This window comes from Apteryx mantelli, chromosome 1 (assembly GCF_036417845.1).
Source record: "Apteryx mantelli isolate bAptMan1 chromosome 1, bAptMan1.hap1, whole genome shotgun sequence".
In the NCBI taxonomy this organism is placed as follows: Eukaryota; Metazoa; Chordata; class Aves; order Apterygiformes; family Apterygidae; genus Apteryx; species Apteryx mantelli.
In genome coordinates this window covers 21,930,747-21,948,560 of record NC_089978.1, presented here as the reverse complement: position 1 = coordinate 21,948,560, position 17,814 = coordinate 21,930,747, and the positions used below count along the sequence as shown (strand labels likewise).

Below are 17,814 nucleotides of genomic sequence, written 5' to 3'. Positions count from 1 at the left end.
ATTGTAGCAATTTGCATTTTATCCCCAGGCTTGTGGGCCTTAAGACATGCTTTTCTGCCACCTGCCCTCCTCCTGTTCCTTGTAGACTCTCCGCTCAGTGGCCAGGTCTGGTTAGGCTCCGAATCCTTCCCTGCAATTTTACCCTTGCAGGGATAAGTTTCTAGAGAATTTCTGTATCTCTGACAAAGTTCTAAATTTCCTCCACATTCAAGGCCATAAGCACCTTTATGAATGGGTCCTCTTCAAATCTCAGAAGTTTGCCTTAGGTCTGCTTCTTACAACTCTTCTGCTTAAAGTGAATTTACTCAGGAACACATGAGTCACTGCTACTGATACAAGACATCATCAGATTTTGGATCACAAGAGTGCCACCTTTTCCTGATCAGTTCCGCTTGTGCCAAAGCCCTGAATGCTCCTTGCAACTCAGCCATTCTTGAAACTGCCCTCTGACTCTCAAGCATTTATATCATTTATCAAAAGACGGTTTATTTTATGCACAAGCAGAAGGGTGTTAAATCTGATATCATAGCCATATCCCTGCTGGGATGTGACCACTCTCAGCCTAGAAGTCTGTGCTTTCAGTCAGGGAAATTACATTTACTTCTTCCCCTGAGAATTGTTGTGGACTGCAACTGTCCTGTCTCCAGGCTCACTTCAACCACAGGTGGCTGCATGTACACTGATGGGTAAATAATGCAGCTTTAAAAAAAAGAATCAAAAATATATGGAATCCCTTTAGATCAAAGGTGTTTAACAGGAACAGGAAAGTGTGAATGACACTGCAAGGTCACCTTATTATCTATCCTATTCTTAGATATGTGCATTGACCATATACTTTGTCAACACACTGTTCCCAACACATACCTTCAACTTTATTTTCTTTATGTTGCTTCTGTGCACCTTGACCCACCATTTGAAGGACTGAAAAATTCCCTTCGCTTATTTGCATGGGAACATAAAATGTGATAACACAGGTCCTTGCCTACAGCAAGTTATTTTTAGTAGACTATGAAAATCTGTCTCCTTTTCCTCAAAAACTGTTCATCCATCTTTGTAGTTTATTGTCCTTCTAGGACCACAGGACCCAAATAAATGCATACAATATTGCAGGTGCTGTCCTACTCAGACAATAAAGAGGCATATTGTTACCTCCCTGCACACTTACTGGCAAAACATGTTTCTTCAAGGGCAGCACTGTATCTCCCCTCCCCATCCTCACCCCAGTAGTTATAGGAGCCCAGGTTTAGTTGGCAGGTTTAGTGCCCCTGGACCAGTGCTGTTATCAATCCAGGCTCTGCAGCTCTGCTCCAGGTGCTCTGCAGGCACACAAGGTCCTCGCCCTACCCTCACCACCCCTTCCAAGTGCTCCTGGCCCTCCTCAGCATCCTGCCTTCCTCCTCCTCTCCACACTGCTCCCCCACGTCGCCGCTCCACATCTTCCACTTCCCTGCACACTTTTCTTCTTGGTCATACAACCTGTGTTGCCTCCTGCCAGGGCCAGGAGCCCATGAGCAGTCAAGGAACCAGCATTCGTGGAGAAGAGGAGTGGGACAGCTCTGTTCCCACAGGGTCAGTGTGTCCTACCACAGCACACGGAGGCATGAAGGTCATGCAAATGATCACGAAAACCTGCTTCGCTCCTCTACATGGCACAGGGCAGCACGGCTAACACACATTCGTTAACACATTTGCCAGAGGTGTTGGCAAGACCCATTTGGCAGTTGGGAAGGAAGGAAGGTCTTCATGTCTCATCTTAACACTCTTTGGATCCTATCTGTAGTTTGGATTTTTCCTCCTCTCTAATGAAAAGCACATTAACTGTTGTGAAACTTGATGAGTCATATCTGCAGGCTGCAAAGGGAAGGAAAGGTAAATGGACAGCAGGAAAAGAGCTAGACAAGAGGGAAAGCTGCTGTCACCAAATAGCCTCCAAGTCATCGCTACATAGCTACCACTTGCTTCTTCAGAGTACCACATATATCTTCAGCTTTGCCTAGCCAAATCCCAGGGATAGAGGGGAACTTGGGAACATCCACGCTGTGTTACACACTCCTCCCTAAGAACAGCATCCAAGGCCCTGCGCTGTTTTAACCAGAAGATGCAATAGCAACGGCCACCTGTAAAGGGCAGGCTGGAAAGAGTGTTTGTCAGGCAGCTGATGCAGATCTAGGAAGAAAGCAGCACTTCAGAAGGCCAAAACGAGCATGCCTGGATCAAGATATTCTGAAACTGATTTTACTGTTGTCTTTTATGAAAATTGGCAGAAGTCACCCACCCTGGCTGCTCTACTCTGCCATATGTCCAATCTCCAGTGGCACCACAAATATGCTGGGAAAAATCTTCCTGTACCAAATGTTTCAAACACAAATCTAGAAGGCTATAAGTGTCATAGTAGCTGATCTGATTCACAGCTAATACATTTTTCTTACAGTAATTTGAATATAAATATGGTATTGTCATAGACACAGGGCATCTACTCCAGCAGTATCAGTGCTGCAATACTGAATGCCTGCAGAAACACACCTGTGTAAATCCACAGTGCAGAAGTAGAGTAGGACCAGGTATTTTTGATGTGGCTATTGAGTTGTGAGTGGGAAACAGCTTTCCCATCTTACAAAGTAACATTCACAGCCTCATACGTATACCTGCTCTGCACCATGACAAAGCCAATGGAAGAAACCAAGGCAGAGAGACCCACCTTCCAGAACTAGAGAACTTGCTGTGCAAGAACAGAGTTCAAATGGGACAGAACAGTCCAACTCAAGCACCTGCTCTGCTTAGTTCAGATGAAAAACTTGAATCTCAGTCTGTCACCTGTCAGCCCTTAAACTAACTTCAGTTAAGCTGATTTTCTCTCTTGCCAAAATGAGAACTCTAGCCTGGCTTGTGACTTGCTTCTGGCTCAAACTGGTACATTTATTCCCACCAGAGAACTTCATTTTCAATTAATTGCCCTTTTTTGACCAAAACCAAAAGCAAAATACTGTCACTTAAAAATGTCCAGCCAATTCTACACACAACTTTGTTCTGAGGCCTGCTTATCTCAGTGTTTCTATGAGAGCTGACAGTTGCTGAAATATAGCCACTAGAATTGCTAGTGTTGACAAGACTTTAAAGCATCGTCACACTGAGTAGCCATTAGAGGTTATATTTCATTGGAAGTAATGTAATTCAATTACCATCATTCTTCAGTATGTTCCATCTCTGGAGGCTGACAATATGCCATATCATCCATCAGATTTTAACCTGAACTTTGCATTCTGGCCCTATAGATTGCCAGTTCTCCACTATAAATGGCTTCATATTTTTAGCCTCATTTCTTAAGGAAAAGAGGTCATACAATTATTCTGTCCCTCTGTCTACCTGCTAGCCTGTCAGTCCTTCCTTCGCTTTTCAAACAGTTTCAATGAAGAGGCAAAGGTCTTCAAGAAAATTAAGTTCCTATCAATTTTGTGACTAATCAGAGGCAGCATAAAGAAAAGAAGTTGCTTGAACATCCTGTTTGGGAGTGGTGAGCTAGGCAGTCAGTGCAAACTGACAATCTAGTGAGCATGGACAGCTAATGCTGTCTCTTTCTCAGTGCAAGTGCAAAAGGCTGGGGAATTTGGGGTGTAGGAGGGAGAAGGTAAGGAGAGACCCATGTCTCAGACTGTGAGACATGAACCCTTAGGAAAGCAGGCCCCTTAGTACTGCTGTTCATAGAACAACTTTTTTACTAACACAGTGAGCTTAGTAATTTACAGAGAATTTCTTGTGCATATTTCTTCAGTAAAGAATGTTTTCAGTAATTCACTTTGACAGTCAAATATGTTACAAACACAAAATATAAATTATACAGAAAAGTGATTTACCATTTACTGTCCCAAGTCTATGTATTTAAGGTCTATCGATAACTAGTCATTTCTACATTTCTTTCTTTTTCTGAATATCTGAAGTGTAGAATAGCTTAACTGATTCACTGACTACACATTTATCTGTTTAAATGATTACTCTTATTGCTGATTTTCAACATTACTGATCCATATTACTGTTGGTTTTCTGCCTTTTTGCTGTCTAACTGAATCATAAAACTACTCATGACTTAATTGGTTCTTTATACTACAGATCAGCTGCACAGGAACTGTTACTTATGACAATGTATTTATCCATAGGCAGCTTGCTTCCATCTGTCATTGCATCCACTCCCTTTCTCTTTGCCCCTCCATTCTTTCCCACTCCCTGGTTCCCACCACCTCTGCATCTCCCACCTTTCTTCTTGTTCACACGTTCTCCGTCCAAGCCTTGCCCCTCATCCTACCACCGCCTATTCTGCCTCCCCTCTGTGCTATTTTCTGCGCCCTTCTGCACTTCCACCCTTCACCTGCTCTTCTCCCAGAGGACAGTCACCTTGCCCGCCCTACCTTCCCCCTCTCACAGAAGAGGTTGTTAGGGAGGGATCAGTCAACCTGGATATCCTGCTGAGAACACTGCTGCTGGACCTTCATATTTTAAGGTCTCCACAGATCGAGTACTGGAAAGCTAGACTTTCTTCTTACTCTTTCTGTTTTCATCCCTCTACTCATCCCCACCTTCTCATGTTTCCTCTCACTCTAGCTGTTGTCCCACTCAATTCCCTCCCTACGCTTTTCCCAGTCTCCCCTCTGAAACATGTATCTTCAGCTACACCCAAAGTCACACTCGTTACTACTTTAACTCCTTTTTGAGTGTCTCTCTTCAATGCCTACCCCACCAGACCCCCACCAACCTCTGGTCAATCACTGGAATCCTCTCCTTCAAGCCTCTAATGAACCCCAAAGAATACACAACCTCCCTTCATTTTAGATATTTGCCTCTCCTTCGGACCTGCCATCCTCTTCCTCAAATTGGGGTACCTCTCTAGTCCTGCTAGCCTTGTCAGTTTTGGAGGCTGGCACTTTACTGCTAGAAGTGGTTGCCTTCTACAGTCTGGGGAGTTACCTACTTGATTTCAGATACTCCTGCCCATGATCTGGCCAGAGTGTGAACCCCAGGGGCTGCCAGAGGTCTCGAATTACCAGAAAGGGTCATGTCCCACACAGCTCTGCTGCACAGGGATAGCAAGGCGGAGGTCTCCAAGACAGCCTAGAATTGCCAAGGACGGTCACCCATCAGCTGCAACTAGGTTTGTTCACCACTCGAACTCCCACATCAGAAATCTCTATTTTCACTACTTCCTCAAACCGTTTCCCTCTGCTGCCATCCCCACAGGGAGCAGCAGCCAAACTGCCAGGACATGACCATCAAGCCTCTTGCCCTTATTCCTCTGCTTTTCACAACTGTTATCCATTCTCATTTCTTGTTTTCTCACCCCTTTATGCCACCCTTTACCTCCCCTGCCACTTGCTCATTCCAATTCCTAGAGAGCTCTCTGCCTACTAACAAAAAGCAGTGACTTTGTCTCCTTTTAAGTCTCTATTGAAAAGACGCTTTTACAGATCTTACAGTACACCTTTTAGTCTTCAGCAACCAGCTATGGCCATTAATCTCCACTGCTTATATCTAAATTGTGGTCAGTATACATTATCACTCATTCCTGATTTTGACACCCGTTCCCTCTTCCTTATTTGTTATACCACAGGAAGAAATCTTGTTTCTGATTAGATCACAAGATATTTAAAGCAAAAACAGTGTTTTTACAGCACCTAGCACAATAAGGGCTTGTAGGAGCTATACACTATTTTTGTTATAGAACACAAAGGTTATAATTTTTGGAGACAGCTAGGAACTTACCGAGCCATACAGTTCCCCTTTCTCATTCATTCCAAGGTAGAGTCCACTGTCTACTCCTCGAATGCTGACCAGGCCCACTGCTATACTGATAAATTCCAGTATACCTACAACATACAGGAAAAAAACAATGTACAGGTTGTTTCCATTAAAAGATTTTTCTCAGATGTGACCGATCCCTGAGTGACAAGCAGCTATTTTCAAAGGAGTTTTTCCATTTTCAAAGTTGTTTTGAGGAAGTTGAGGAACAAATGAATATATTTTCAACTGTCGTTCTTGAACACTTAAGTCCTTTGAGCACCTACTAGAACAACGCATTGCAGAGAGCATTAAGGTGGCAAATCAAAAGATTAGTCTCAATCTTTCTCAGCATTTTTAAACACAAATCTAAAGCTCAGTCATATTACACCACATTTGTCAGTATTCTGATTTGCACAACAAACAATATATTCAAAGAAACAAAATCAAGTATTCAGGTAACCAAAGTTACCATGATTAAAGAACTTAAGGGATTTGGTTTTCAAAATAAATTCCTAGAAATACATTTGAATCAGAACTGCAAGATGAAAATAAAATGTTACACACAGAACCAAAAGATCTGCTTCGAGGCATCAATAAATCAGGAATACATGGAAAGAGTTTTACTCACAGTATGATCTTCCAGAGGATCCAGAAATGAAAATCTGTAGTACAATTCAGTCCCACACATATTTGTCTAGATATTAATCATTCTAACTCTTTGGAGTGTATTTACTCATCTCAAATCTGAAAATTAAAATATTCTCAACCTAAATAATAGTGTATAAATGATTAATTCTTCCTGTACACATTATAGCAACCTCACACAGAAGCATTTGTGCACTACAGCTAAGAACATTTTGCAGAGAAGCACTGCTTTTGCAAAGCTCCCTAGGTTCAGCATTGACATGCATGGTACAGCAAGTGTCTGTATCAAATACCAAGTCATCTGCTTCTGAGGGTTTGGGGTTTTTTGGCAGCCTTCCCTGCAAATTGCTTACCTCCTCAATGAGGATGCTGCCAGTCAAGTCTTGCATAGACCTAGAATTCTTGTGGAACAAAATGGAAATTGCTTCCTATTTCGGAGTGTTCATGTAAGTCTAATGATCTCACAGGAGTTATCCAGCAACATTAAGCAGCATACTGCTGCAGTATACTATTTTCTGAGCCACATAATAAAACATAGAGTAGCATTTTCAATATATTTCTTGAATTTTATGACTAAGCACACTACATAACCATTTTAAAGCTTTTTGGAAATTATATTTACATGAAATAATACAATAACAGTATAATATGTGTTGAACCTCACATGGCCAATAAAAAATCACTTTCATGGATTTTTTGAACAATTAATTTGGCATCTCTTGGAAAATAGTTGTGCGCTAATCAATAACAGGCATGAATCACATAAATCTAACAAAGCATGGGTTGAAGCCAATAGGGAAAATTTATAGCCCAGCTAATGTAAAGATGAAATGTATTCCCTGTAAGGGACTATTGATCATTACCTTATATATTATTCAGTACTACAAACACCATATTCTTAGCGTTTTGATAACCCTGTTTTAAGGCCTAGGCATTTTAAATTATTCTCTACATACATACAAGGAAAATGGCTTCACAAATATTGGGAGGAAATATTTAGTAATTATGGAATTTTTTGAAGTAACAAAAAGTGGTAGTATGTTGCTTATATGGTGTATGACAGCATTTCTGATACAATTGATGCATTGAAACAATTTAAACATTCCCCTTATATCTGGACATGCAATACTTCCAGACTTCTTAATAAAGCTTTTTCTGTAAAGCTTTCACTAAACTATCATATTTCCTGATACATATTACCAGGCATTTTAACTGAAGTTAAATCTTATGTTAAGTGTGTATTATACCATACTGTAGCTAAGTTAGTGAGTCTGGCATCTTTCACATCAGTATAAATGTAGACTTTAATTGCTGTCCTCATTGCAAGCATTTGGGTGCACACTGCCTAGTGTGTTAAAAGAACAAAAAAGCACTGTCACATCCTATTGTGAGTGCAGAAGATGAGTTTAAGGTACTTGGCAAAGAGCATCCACATATTTGAGATCAGAACAGACTTGTTCATTTAAAAAATTCAAAAGCCTATTCACAACAAGCTTTATGTGCCATGCTATTAAGTCCTCAAGCGATTGTCTGGGGCCAACCATGCAGTCTGCCACAAGTTTTGCTAGTTTAAGGACTACATAATTTGGCCCAACACTCTTGTGAATATTTTCACTTTATAGTTTCTGTAATGTGCACACAGTACTTAGGATCTGAACCAGATATTAAAAAAGATATTCCTCTTCAGAATGAGACTGGAGCAAATGAAAATCAGGACAGCTCCAAATTTTAAAGGCTAGGGCCCTATTTAGAGACAAAAAATGGGGGAGAAGAAGGGAGAGAGAAAATAACTGTCTCAGTACATGAGATCCTGCAGAATATCTTCTTGTCAGAGACTGCAAAGACTCACTCCTCCCTAAAGAGGTAGGAAGAAACTTTGTGGGAAAGTTATTCTTTATGTGTCCACATCAGCCCTTCATCCACCTCCTTGCACATGATCCAGCTTTGGGCCATGCTGAACAGCAGCATGATACCAGTCTGGCTGTGTACAGCCAGTCCTGCACTCCCACCAACCTCACAGGAGACAGGAGAGAGGTCATCTACAGAATATGAAATTTTAAGTTTCCTCTGGTTTATCTAGAGCAAAGAATAGAACAATAGAGCGCATCTGTCTTGGCTTTAAGCAATGAACATCTTTGCAATGATGAATCTTTTTTTGTTCTTTCCCTTTTTGCATTTTTGTCCTTTGTGATATATAGTCTCTCTTTGTATTGCTGGATCGAAGCAGTTTAGCTCCACTGAGCACCCTAAAACACCGTCTACAATAGCTAACACAGTAAACAAGCATCTCTGCCAGCTGCTTATTTGTCAGATTTCCAGAGGAAGTAATGAGGTACCAAGCACAGAGAAGGGAAGCCACAGAGGACTTGCAGACACAGAGCAAGGTAAATAGAGTTGTGTTGTAATATATTTAGCAAACAATCATTCAGCCAGAGAAAAATACAGAGAGGAAAAAAAAAAAAAAGAAGAGCAATTCCTCGTGATGAAGTTACTGCAAGTTCAGCCTCATGAAAGAGATAGCGAGGGGGTGGGTGGGGAGGCGGCCCAGGGGAGAGGCCAGGAGGGATTTCCCAGGCTTTCCCCTCTCCCTGCAGAGCGAGCAGGGCTGCTCCGCTCCCGCGGCTCCTTTCCCGACACCTACTGTCTGCTTTTAGAAAGCTCCGCATTTGGCACTCAGCTGGAACAGACCTTTCAGCCGGGATGTTTCCCGCCTGTCACAGCTGTCACCGCTCCTCCCACTCCCCCACATTATGCCAATTAAGAGCCCGGAGCGCAGACAGCGACAGCTCCCCAGGAGGCGGCAGGGCCCTTCCTCGGCTTTCGGCTTTCGCCGCGCGCGGTGCCTCCCCCCTTCCCCTCCGCGGCGCTTAACAGCGGCAAAGTCGCCGGGGCGCGGGGGCCGCGGCAGCGCAGCCGCAGCGCCCCGGGGACGCCACCGGCGGCCGGAGCAGCAGGGCTCGACGGCGGGGACCCCCTCACCCCGCGGGCCGCTGTCGCCCCCAAAACCCGCCTCGCTCCTCACCCCCCCCCCCATTGCGCTGCCTGGCGCCACCGCCCTGCGGCCCCCGGGCCCTGCCTGCGAGCAGCCCCCGCCCCGCGCAGCCGGCCTCTGCCCCGACACGGCCTGGCGGGGACCCCCGAGCCGCAGCGGCGAGCGAGGCCGCCCCGCCGCGGGGCCCCGCGCAGCGGCCGCGGAGCCTGCGCCGCCCGCCCGGCTCCGCAGCGCCTGCGAGCCCGGGAGCTGGCGCGGGCAGGGCGAGGTGCGGAGGCAGGAGGCGGCGGCTGCGCGGCTCCTGCAGATGATGAACGCAGCGGTTCCTTGTAGCAGCAGGTCCCGGGGAGCGGAGGTCACCTGCTGACAAGCTTTTTTTTTTTATTTTCCTGCATGCTCCTATTTTTTTAATGCTGTGCATGCAGTACTTGTGCTGACGCACAGAGGCACGCCTCTCCGCTGTTACAGAGTTCCTGAATTTACAATGACTCCACTGTCTAGCAAATGCCCTAGACTAAAGGAGACTGCATCAAAAAAAAAAAAATCTTTTGTCACCTAGGAGAGATAAGGCTTTGATCACATAGGATCGCATTACGGGGGGGACCCAAGCCTGCTCTCCCGAGGAGCTTTTATTTTAGAGATGGACATCTTACTGCAGGTATTGCGAAATGCCAGGGCTTCCAGAACCGGGCGAGTATAGACACACAATATGGCTCGGTTTATTGTATGCAATAGGCACACATCCAACATAGCATCACAAAAGAATTATTCTTATCTGATGTCTCTCCAGAGGTGTGTGTGTGTGCGTGTGTGTGCGGGGGAGGGGAGGGGGGATTCCCACGGGGCAGAGCTATGAGAAGAGTTTACGCGCAGCCCCCGGGGTTCTCTTTGTCCTCCTTATTCCTGCAGGAAAACTTCCTCCTGACTCGGGTATCCACACACACACACACAGAGGTTTCCCCCACACGCTCAGAGGCGAGCAAGTTAGCTCTCTCTCCCCATGGGCAGCTCCCGAGAGTTGCCCGCAGACCTTCGCAGGGTAATCAGAAGACTTGACCATCACCAAAACCCAAAAAGCATCTGCCATTCGGCCACTTGCCGACAAACACAACAGCAATGTGACGGCACCGGGACACAGGTACTCATATCCCCCTTCTCTAAGCCAGGAACCCCAAAGCATCCCGCCGCATCGCCTTGCCCAGCCTGCACGACCGTGCGGGGGGCATCATCGGAGCATTACCGAGAGTTAGTGCAAGGGTGCTTTCGGGGGGGAAGAGGGTGACCGAACCGAGAGAGAGAGAGAAAAAAAAATGGGGAAAAAAAAGAAAACCATCTATTTAAAGCCAAGACGCTCCAAGGGCGAGAATAGCTGCCCCTCGGAATTGTTAGCTTCCTACAACTGCGGCTGCAAAGCCATTTTTAAAAATAGACGCCTCGAACAATGTGGTCAGGGCCGCGCTGGACAGGGAGCAGCTGGCGGCCCTCCTCCCGGGGGCGGCGGGGCCGCGGGGTGCCGGGCCCGGAGCCCCGGCTGCCGCGGCGCGGGCGGTGCGCGCAGCGGCGCGGCCGCGCTGCACCTGCTGCCGCCGCGCCGCGCCCCCGGCGCAGCGCTCCCCAGCGCGCGGCCCCCGAGCGCGCGCGCGCGGCCCCCCGCCCTCCGCCTGCTCCCGTGAGCGCGGGTGTGCGCGGGTGCGCACCCGCAGGGGGAAGGGGGGAGCCTGCGCGCGCCGATATTGAAGCGGCTATTCACAGCGTCTCCCTGTGCCAAGGAAGATGCCCAGGTGCAAAATCCCTGCCTTCCCCTCGCCGTGGCGCTGCCCGCGCTCCCGCAGGACACTTTCTGCACTTTTCCCCCCCTTGGCCCGTGCTCGCAGGCGCCCAGCCCGCGGCAAGGACAGCGCGGCGGGCGTGCGGCGCGGCAGCGAGGCAGTGCGGGAAACCGCGCCGAGGTGCCGGGGAGAGGGGGCCGAGGGGGGTCTCAAACCTGCCACCACGCGAGTTTGAACCCTCTCTCCCTCCCCTACCCCGCGACGCCCCTTCCCGTCTGCGCCCTTCGGCGACCATCTCCTACAACACCGGTATTATCTAAACAGCTTCGCAAAGCAATAAAATACAGTTTAGATATCGTTCAACATCTGGCATTAAAACACGAAGCAAAAAAAAAAAAAAAAATTAGCACAGGACTTTGTTTTTACGACCGAATTTAAGTGCTGTCAGGTTGGTTCACTCACAAGTTAACTCCTTCCAACAGCTGGGAGCGTGGCTAGCTAACCTGGCATATTTTCCTCACCCCTCCTTAAAAAACAAAGAATCGGATCATCCAGGCTGTTCCAGCTACTTTCGCATAGTCAGCCTGCCGGGCCTTTAACAACCTCCCCGGCAGCAAGGAAGCTCCAGGCCCGGCTGACTCGTGCGTGCGCGCGTGTGTGTGCATGTGTGCGTGCACAGGCTCTCCAAAGTGCATGGAGCCATGAGCCCTCCAGCCTCCAGCCCTCAGTGCTGAGTCACAAATAGCGTCCCCTGGAAATGAAATCCTCGGAATGCTCTTTAAAATTAGCTCCCAGCCTTACACACCGCACCGCTCCGGAAAGGCACATTTCGCTGCACGCCTCTGGCAGGGTTGCGAGCGCAGCCCGGGGCCGGTACCTGCGCGCCCCAGCCTCCTGCCTGCTGCCTGCTGCCTCCGCAGCGGGGCCGGCACTGCTCTTACTGCCGGGCTACCACCGCCCGTCGGGGCGGGCAGCCGAGCCCCCGGCCGGCCCCGGCGGGGACCGGCAGCCGCTGCCGCTGAATCCCTCGCCGAGAATCAGAATACGTTCAATTTGCAAGCCAGGCAGTTACTAGGGCAGGTAATCGGGAGAGAAAACGAAAGAAAAGCCTGCGTTAATTTGCGTACAGGACAACAGCCACTCCCTTCAGGAAACTCGGTGAATTTTAAATTGTAGTGGTTAATGATTAAAAACCCTTTAAACTCGTGAAATCAAATCATTCGGTAGAAACGTCCGGAGCAAAAATTCCACCACCACCACCACCTCCCAATATGTATCTACACTTAAGCAGAACTTGGCGCTACGTAAATATCGCCACCACAACCGCCGTGACTTTGGTGCGGGCTCCTGCTTCGCTGCGGTTGTGCCACTTGCGAATATCTGCAATTCCGGACACATTCATTTCTTCCCTTCGCTGATCAGACATCACCGCAAAAAAACCCTCTCCGCCCGCTTCGCACCCCCCCAACTCCCCCCGCCCGCACTTCTATCACATTATTTCATCACATGACCACTAAAGGGTTAATGATAATACCTACCAAATCTGCTGTGGTCTTGCCTGGTTCCCTGGATAGTACCATTGGGGAAGATTTCTAAATGAAATCCAGTCCTGCAGTATAGCTGCCTCCGCCTGAGGATCCCCTTTAAATGGTCCAAGTCCGTGACTGCAGGCCCCCTGGGTAGCCCACCTGCCTCAGACTGACCCAGGTGGTCACTTAACAAAACCGGACTATCCACCGGCAAAACGGGCACATTCCCAAAGGGTACTGCATCCTGCACACCGAAATAGTTCCCAACTTCACCTAAGGGAGCCATCAGAAGATTCTGCTTTTAGAGAATAAGAATAAACAATAATGATGGTGCCAAACCCAGGAGATATAAGATTAGGTATATTCCACTCCTCTCCCCTCCCTATCGCAGTTACAGAGAAAATGTTCTTTCTTCAATCCATTAAATGCATAAATAAAAGTAATATTCTGTTTTGACTGGTACAGGTTCAAGGTCAAACCAGTTAGTCTAAGAAACCACCACTTTATACTCACACACTGACATATTTATAAACATATAGATGTGTATATCTATATATATGCATATATCCCCAGCTCTTAGCAAGCAATAAGGTCTTCAGCCCATCCAACTGTAATAAAGAAAAAAATCCGTAGTTTCTCCATTTGGTTTAAGATAAGAATGACCATAGCAACTTAAATACCTAGGCGTTTTAGGGATTTTTTTTAAGATGCACAGGCTACGTCAGGATTTATGGATTCTGACTCCAGAAAGGCATGCGCTGTTTTTACTCTATAACAGACTGCATACATCAGCATGAATCCCGCAAAGGGGGGAGGGGGGAAATCTCACGTTGTTGGCTGAGATAAATCCAAAAAGAAAAAAGAAAAAGGAAAAAAAATAACTTTTGACGTCCAAATCTATTATCCAGACTCCTCAGGAGGCTCAGCAGATGTCCATTGGGTTAGGATTATTGACGATCCACAAGCAAAGCAGAAACGTACAAGTGCTTGTGTCTTTCTTGGCTGGCTTGAAACAGGTGTTGCTTCTGCAGGGCTCCCTGTGAAATGTTGTACTCCAGCACTGAGCTGCAGCTCTTGACTGTGGATCTCCATCCAGCACGCAGAGTGGCGCAGGAAGAGGCATTGGGCTGGGTTTAAGGTAGTCCTGATTGCTGCGGGAAGGCTCCTCCGAGGTCCTAGCGCGCAGCCCTACCTGCTGCAATACAGCCGCGGCTCCAGCGCTAGGCACTGCTCGCGGCCGCTCTGCCTCCGCGCTGCGGCACGGCCGCGCGCCGGGCCAACGAATACATGAACGGGCCAAGCTTTGGGGGGGGAGAGGGGCACCCGCTGAATATGCCCGGTGCCCCCGCCGCGGGGATGCCCGCAGCGCCCGCTCCCCGGGACACTGGCCGGGCGGCAGCGCCGAGCGGCGGGAGCGGGCGGGGAGCGAGCCCGGCCCCGGCCCGCCCCGGCCCCGGCCCCGGCCCCGGCCCCGGCCCCGGCCCCGGTCCCGGCGGGCTGCGAGCCCGGCGGCCGCCCCGGAGCGCAGTGCGGTGCCCGGCGTCGGGCAGCTGCAGCCGCCGCCAGGTAACCGGGCTGCCGCTGTCCCGGCGCGGGTTTTAAACGGCAGCGCGGGGTCCCCGGGGGGGTGGCGGGGCGGCGGTGCTGCCGTCGCGCCGCAGTGCGCCCCCCCCCCCCCCCGCGGCGCCTCGCCGCCCCCTCGGGAGCCCGGGGCGCTGCGCGGCCGCGGCGCTGCCGGCTCGGGGCGGGGGGCGCCGGGGCCCCGGGCCGCCGCGCTGCGCCGCCGCGGGGGCAAAACCGCTTCTGCCCCCCCGGCGGGGGCCGGGGCCGAGGCCGGGGCCGGGGCCCGGCGCGAGTTTTTCGGAGCCCGGCGCGGGGCAAGGCGGAGGCGGCTACGAGGGGGCAGCCGGGGGGCGGGGGGCACTGTGGCAGAAAATCGACCCCAAGCCGTTGCTGAAAAAGTATCTTCCTCCCGAAAAAGAAGTTATTATTTCAAACTGCCGGCAGAGATCCGGGGAAGGCGGGGGGGAGGATTTATGTTTCTTCTTATGATGTCGATGATTGATGTTATTGTTGTTTCGCCGCGCTCCAATACAGCTGCATTAATTAGCAAAGGGACAGAAGAGTCTCCTGGTTTTCCAGGACTGCTGGAGCACAGCTCAAGGACTGGGCACAATACGGAGACTTACGCCGAGGGAGAGGATAACTCCGGCAGCCCCAGGGAATTAAATGCAAAACCTGAAGGCAGGACCTTGGGGCGGGGGGGTAAGAGAAGGAGAGAGGGAGAAAAGGAGAGGAAACATAATATCGTGGGGGCTAGGGGGAGAGATTGCATGGTGTGAATGATGATGTACATCTCCGAGGGGGCAGGGCCCCGGAAGGTCACTGGTGGAGGCTGGAAACAGAGCTCAGGGAAAGGAGAATTTTGCAAGGGGGTTAATTAAAAATAACCGACTTTCTGCATGTCTCACTGCTCAATGGGCGTGCAGAAGAGGGAGCAGCTCTCCTCACCTTCCCCACCCCAAAAGCCAGCGGCCCAGCTCTGGCTGGCGCAACCCACCCTTTGTGCCTCTCCCCGCTTGTGGCTGGGACTCCACACTGGAGAGGAGGCAAGGAGACTTCCAGCTCCCATACCTAACAGGGGGGACTGCAGCAGGGAAAGGCTGCGTCCCACATCCCCAGGGATATTTACGAAACTGTTAGGACATACTGCGCACCAGTGGCACGTGAACCCACCCTGCAGCTCCAGCCATCTCCCTTTACGTGATTCCACTGGCCATTATTACGGTTTGCAGGACAGGGTTCAGGAGCTGCAGAGCAGGGTCCCATTGTTCCAGTTCTGCTCAAACCCACAAAAAGAAACAGTTGCTGCCCATCAGTCCATGCATTTTGATGTGCAAGAGCAGACCAATCCCCCTCCCCCTCCCCAAAACCCAGGAAAATCAGCACTAGCAAGGACTGCTCCAATGCTCTCTGGGAATGTTCCACAGCATTTACCATATATATCAGGTTTAAGGACACTGCTCAAATACACAATGGTTATATCAGTGTGAACAACTGCAGAATGACTTGGTAAAAACTGCAGAACTCCCCATGTCAAAAATCATTATTCTTTATCAACTTGATCACAGTAGTACCCAGAGGCCCCATTCAGGGATCACAGTCCCATTGTGTTGGATACTGTAGACACATGTAATAAGAGCAATGGTCTATGCCCAAAGAGCTTATGATCTTAACCCATGATGAAAGACAACAGGTGTATACTACAGACACATGGGGGAAGGATAAGGGAAAAGCAGTGTTGAGAATAAAAAGCAACAGGCCTAGCCAATGACAAGTGTTTTATGTCAGAAGGAAGTTTTAAGGAGATTTGAAGGAGAACAATAAAGGAGCTTTATGGTTATTAATGAGAAGTTTTTTTCCATGCATAATGGGTGACTTGGAAGAGAACATAAAATTGCTTGTTAGGAAATTGGACTGCTGAGAAATTAAAGCTCATGCCACTGGCAAAGCACAAGGATTATAACAGAGGGACTGGAGGTCCTGATATTTGGTGTGCTATTCAGTCTAGAAACAATGGGAAAGAGGCTTCCAGTCCTTTAAAATTTACATTTCTAGTCCCAGTGAAGAGTAAGATATGGGATTTTAATTTTTTCTCTAGTCCAGGCTTCAGTATTTTCTACCTTGTACTTCAGAACAGCATTACTTATGTAAAATATCTAAAAGTAAAGAAGGAAGTAGTTGTATCATTTTTTAAGGAACTTGCATGAAAGCCTACATATTATTGGCTATAGGAAGTTTGGTGTTATAAAAGTGTTATCTAAGTTGAGGCTTTGATGTCTAAATTACTCATAAGTATCAAAGCCACACATGAATTATGCAGGACATCCCCAAAATTATACCCATCTGCGAGTAGGTGGTGTTCTAACCCTGCTTCACATAAAATCTATGTGTGATGTGTAATGTCAAACTTACCCCTTACAGAAGTTTGGCTTTACTGATATCTCAGGCTATATTAAAAGCATACACTTCTATCCCCAAGACACTGAGGTACAAACATCTCTACCCCTAACTCCCCTCAACTAGAGATTCACACCCACTTCCCTTATACCCTCCTGGAATTAAAGACTGCATCTGCCACAGTGAGTCATCAAGAGCTTACTCATCAGCTTTATGCAGGATTTTAACTCCTGCTAACGGAGCTGGTCAGAAGATCTTGCATTTTTTAAGCAGTTCCTGGCACATATTCTTCTGGCATGTACTACGCTAATGTGACACCTCTGGCAAGTTTTAGACATCATGACTTTTTTTTTTTTAACTGTTTCACCTGTACTCTGCCTACCAGTTCAACTGTACAACAACTTCTCACATCAGTTTTTGAGCACCAATTTAAAAAAAACAGCCTGCCACAAGAAATGTTTTCTTTCTTCCCCCCAGATTGCATAATTTCATCAAAAGTACAGAATTTCACTCTGGACTTACAATATACCTCCCTCATATATTTCCCAACATTGCAGCTGGAGAAATGGAAGATTTATGCTGTTAACAAGAGAGGATCTACAACTTGCCAGTGAAACACATGGCATTTGCCAACTTTACTAAAAAATGTGTTGAGTCAGCAAACTTTAAAGAGCTGCTTTTTATAAATAGAAAATAATATAGAAAGCAATGTCATTTTCAGATTTCTTTGCAGACAGGAATCTTCAGGGTATTTGAAGCATAATACAAATCTGAATATGATAGCGTATAATTAATCTCACCTCACTGCATGCTGCTGCAGTCTAGATAAGTAAATTACTTGTTCTTTAATGCAGAGAAATAGGTACAATTTTAGGGAGCGAATCATCTGACCTATTCAAGGCATCTACTTTAGGAAGACATGACTCATGCTCTAGAGATGCGTATTCTTCCCCCTGTGTATGAAGGGAGCCTATATTAGATGTAGACTTCTACATAACACAGGTCTAGATATGATAAGATGAATCCCACCTGCTATGCTATACACGTGATTCAGCATTTCCCTAGAATGGACGGTGAGGGCATTAAACTACTAATATAAATGCACAAATTAATCTTCCAAAGAAAAGTCATGTCATCTCAGCAATGAAAAGTT

The 17,814-nt window shown here is 47.7% G+C and overlaps 1 protein-coding gene across 2 annotated transcripts in view; it reads right to left on the bottom strand.

Moving 5' to 3' along the window:
* Positions 1 to 13,103, bottom strand: part of FGF9 (fibroblast growth factor 9) — a 28,582-nt gene extending 15,479 nt beyond the window's left edge. For both annotated transcript variants that reach the window (XR_001295403.2, XM_067289651.1), the window contains exons 1-2: positions 12,711 to 13,103; positions 5,749 to 5,852 (exon numbers count right to left, since the gene is read on the bottom strand). Coding sequence is in view for 1 of the 2 variants with exons in the window: in XM_067289651.1 (XP_067145752.1) it covers positions 5,749 to 5,852; positions 12,711 to 12,987 (381 nt within the window). In the remaining variant the exon portion in view is untranslated. The remainder of the gene's footprint in view (positions 1 to 5,748; positions 5,853 to 12,710) is intronic.
* Between the last annotated feature and the right edge of the window lie 4,711 nt (positions 13,104 to 17,814).